The sequence below is a fragment of the Fonticula alba genome, assembly GCF_000388065.1.
Source record: "Fonticula alba strain ATCC 38817 unplaced genomic scaffold supercont2.6, whole genome shotgun sequence".
Lineage (NCBI taxonomy): Eukaryota > Rotosphaerida > Fonticulaceae > Fonticula > Fonticula alba.
The window spans coordinates 986,923-990,744 of NW_009242976.1; the positions used below are offsets into that span (position 1 = coordinate 986,923).

Sequence of the window (3,822 nt, forward strand, 5' to 3'; positions counted from 1 at the left end):
GTGGGAAAAGAAAAGAAGAGAAAGACACCGAGGGGGTCTGGCGAGCTATCGCCGGCTCTCCGGGCACACGGGAAGCACGCGGGAAGCACACGAGAAGCCCGAGCCTCAGCAGCACATGCGCCCCTGCGCCATGGAGGCCGGCTCAAGAGTCCCCGGGAAGGGGGGGGGCGGCGGAGAAGAACCAGTCCCCCAGGCCAGATCGCGGCAGGGGCGGGGGTGAAGGGCCTGCGATCCGGTGGCATCTGGTCCGAAACCGTCATGTGGCAGTGGCGCCCCGTACGGGACACAGAACATGTGATCCTCAGGGCGATTTATTCTAGATCGATCCTTGGGACGGTCTTTTCGCGCTTGCGCTTTGCCTCCCCCCCCCCCCCCCCATCCGATCTTTTTTAATACACATCACAAAGTTTGCACACCGATGCCCGTTGAATGTAGTGTCTTGCTCCCACTCCCCCCCCCCCCCCCCCCCTCGCTGCGTGCTCCGCATCGGGCTTCGCGCGCTCCTTATGCAGGTCCCGCTCGACTGGCCGTGCTGCTGGTGCCGAGGCTGGCGCCCTCTCGATGGATCTTCCTGGCGCCTCTCTCGGGGCCTCCATTGGCGCCTCGCTCGGGGGCCCGTCCCGTCCGGCCCCGTGCCCCCTCCAAAAGTTTGACTCACCTGCCGCCAGCACCGGCAGCTCGACCGACTCCCTGGCGCAGCGCAGCCGTCAGCTTCTCCAGAAGTACGATGCATGCCGCGCATGAGCCTTTTTGCTCCGCAGGCCCCTGCCTCCTTTTCACGGATCTAACGTGTTCCCGCCTGTCCGACCCCCCCCCCCGCCCTCCCCTTTCCGGCTCCCCCAGGTATCTTGAGGAGATCGACCAAATGGAGAACTCCTTCTCGTTTGCCCCGCTGAGGTCCGCGCCTCCCGGCTCGACAGGGTCCTTCACCACCTCGAACTATGTTCCATCGGCCGCGGCTGCGGCTCCGCCCGCAGGCGGCCTGCCCCAGCCACATGCCCTTGGCTTTGCGCCGCCGACGCACCTCCCCCCGGCGGCTCCGGTTAGTGCCGCGGCCAAGGGCCCGGCTCTGGCCACTGCCCAGTCGTCGGCCGCGTCCGCCCCACCGGCGGCCCAGCCCACGAGCCAGCCCTCGGCCGCGGCGGCCGCCCCCGTGGCCGATGTCAACTCTCTGGTGGCGCTTTTGAAGGAACCCCCGACGGCTGCCAATCTGGCACCCGGCGCGGCGGCTGTCCCTCCCACCGAGCGGGCACCCTCCCCCCCGCCGCCCTCGTCCGGGCTGGTGTCTCTCTTCGATCCGCCGGCCTCGGCGGCCGGTGGCGATGCCCAGGCCGCCCCGCCCACCGCCACCACTCCCACCGAGCCGACCCCGATGACCGACGAGGAGGTGTGTCCTTGCTCCCTGCCCCGGTCTTCTCCTCCTCCTCCTCCTCCGCCCCCCTCCTTGTTGCCCTCACTACGGATTAACCTCCCATCATGTACCCCCTCCCCGCTTTCTCTCCCTCCCTCTCCCTCCCTCTCCCTCTCCCTCCCTCTCTCTCAGCTCGAGCGCGAGGCCATGGCCACTTTCGGCATGTCGCCAAGCGATCTTTCACGCATGATGAAGGGCTACACCCAGCAGGGGGCGTCCTCCATGTCGGGCAAGGCATCGCGCGGCTCGAGCCGGAGCTCCTCGCGCGAGTCCTCCGCCTCCCTGGCGTCTCCCTTCTCCTCCTTGTTCGAGCCCCCCTCGGAGATCGGGCAGCCGGATTCCCCGCTGGCGGCCAGCTCCAAGATGCCGACCAGCTCGCTGGAGAGCGTCCTCAGCAACCTGTCCAAGGAAATGACTCGGCCCACCGAGATGTCCCGGTCACCGGGGTCCAGCCCACAGTGGCGCCTGCGGTCCACCCTGCGCGGGCACTATGACGGGATTCTCTGCCTGGACTTCGTGCCCTTCCCCCTGGCCACCAAGTACAACCCCACGGTTCCGTCCTTCCTGTCGGGCTCGGAAGACGGCACCATCAAGCTCTGGTCTCGCCCGGGCAAGTCCTCTTCCTCCTCCTCGTCGAAGAGCTCCTCCTCCAGTGACACCCCGGTCGTGTGCTATACCTTCCGCGGGCATAGCCACCCGGTCCTGGCTCTGACCACGGTCCCGGTCGGCGGTGATGTGTTCCTCTTCTCGGCCTGCCTCGGGGGCACGGTCTACCGCTGGCAACTTCCGCCCAGCATCCCGCGCAACATCTACCTGGCCCACGACAAGACCCGGCCCTTCCAGCCGGTTGAGCAGCTGGAAGTGTCGAAGAAGCACCGTGATGCCATTTGGGACATCCGGTCCTGTCCTCGGCGGCGGGTGGTGCTGACCGCCTGCGCCGATGGCACGGTCGGCATCTGGAAGTACACTGACTCCGATCCGAAGCTCATGCTCAAGACCCTGATCAGCAGCCCGACCAAGTCGGTGCCCACCTCGGTGGACTTTGCCCCGAGTGCCCCGGGCAAGGCCTCGGACCCCGACTCCTTCGACATTGTGGTGTCCTATGTGGATGCCAGCGTCCATGTGTTCGGCTGCCAGGGCGGTGCGCCGAGCCTGTCCTTCGAGTCGGTTGGTACCACTGGTGCGTGTCCATGTGTCGTCCTTCCGGCCCGCGTTCTTCCATTTGCGCGCCCTGCTGCTCTTTCTTCGGTCCTCACACGCCGCATTTCCGGGTGCCCTTGTCCCCGGTCCCTCCCCCCCCCCCCCCCCCCGGCAGATGGCACGCCCAACAGCCAGATCAACCGTTTGGCCGCGCACCCCGACTTCCCCCTGGTCTTCACGGCGCATGAGGACCAGCGCATTTGCATTTTCAACTCCCAGACCGGGGCCCTGTTGCACTCGGTGGTTGCCCACCGGGATGCCGTGCGCACGTTGTCCATCCACCCGTCCGGCGTGCGGCTCGTGTCCGGAGGGCATGATGGGTCCATCCGCGGATGGGACATCAATGGCCTGCCGGAGGATGCCTTGCGGGGGGCCGTTTCCAAATTCGGCCCCACTGACTTCGATGCCGTGACCGTCCGCTGCACGCAGGAGTTGACCGCGCATCGGATGAAGTACGAGTCTTCGGTTCTCTGCCTGGCGCACAGTTTGCCCGGGCCGGGCAGCACCGGGCTTGGCGATGATGACATCCTCCTCGTGTCGGGAGGGGCCGACTCCATCGTCAAGGTTTTCCACTGATCCTCGTCCTCGCTCCCCTTTCCAGGCTCTCGCAGAGCGAGGGACAGGGCAGGAGGGAAAGATACAAAGAAAGAGCAAAAGGCCGCGGGGGCAGACAAGGGGCAAGAGCTGTGGCCGCGCCAGGGAGCGTCCAGCCCGGGGGGGGGGGGGGGGGGAGCCCCTCACAGCGCGAGAAAGGACACATGAAGGCGCTGGTGCGCGTGTTCTGGCAACCGCCCCTCCCCGGGCATCTGGGTCACCGCCTCCCCCCTCCCCCCCCCTCGGTGAAATGTCAACATGTGCCTCCTTCCCTCGTGCCCCTCCCCTTCGCCTTCCACCTCGTTTGTCTCTCCCCTCTTCCATATCATATACACCTACAATTTTCTCCACACATGCCTGTTTATCGCGGCCTCCTCTCGCCGTCTCCCTTTTGTCGCGTTCCCTTCTTTTCTCCCGGCGGCACCCAAAACCCTGTGCCTCCCTTGCGCTTTCTCTCTCTCTCTCTCTCTCCCTCTCAGGGTGATGTGTGTGTGTGTGTGTGTGTGTGTGTGTGTGTGCTCCTCGCTATCCCCCCAGGGGTTCCTGGCCCTTTGCCTTTCCCGCCCCCTTCTCACCTTCGGTTTTCGAACGCCGGAGGGGGCGGCCGCACTATGCCG

At 66.3% G+C, this 3,822-nt stretch overlaps 1 protein-coding gene across 1 annotated transcript; it reads left to right on the plus strand.

Annotated features, from left to right (window-relative positions):
- Positions 1–561: 561 nt before the first annotated feature.
- On the plus strand, positions 562–3,187 carry H696_03883 (hypothetical protein; the record flags this gene model as incomplete). Its single annotated transcript, XM_009497744.1, has 4 exons — positions 562–722; positions 844–1,387; positions 1,544–2,591; positions 2,727–3,187. 4 exons carry the CDS (start codon positions 562–564, stop codon positions 3,185–3,187), a joined length of 2,214 nt encoding a protein of 737 aa, XP_009496019.1.
- Between the last annotated feature and the right edge of the window lie 635 nt (positions 3,188–3,822).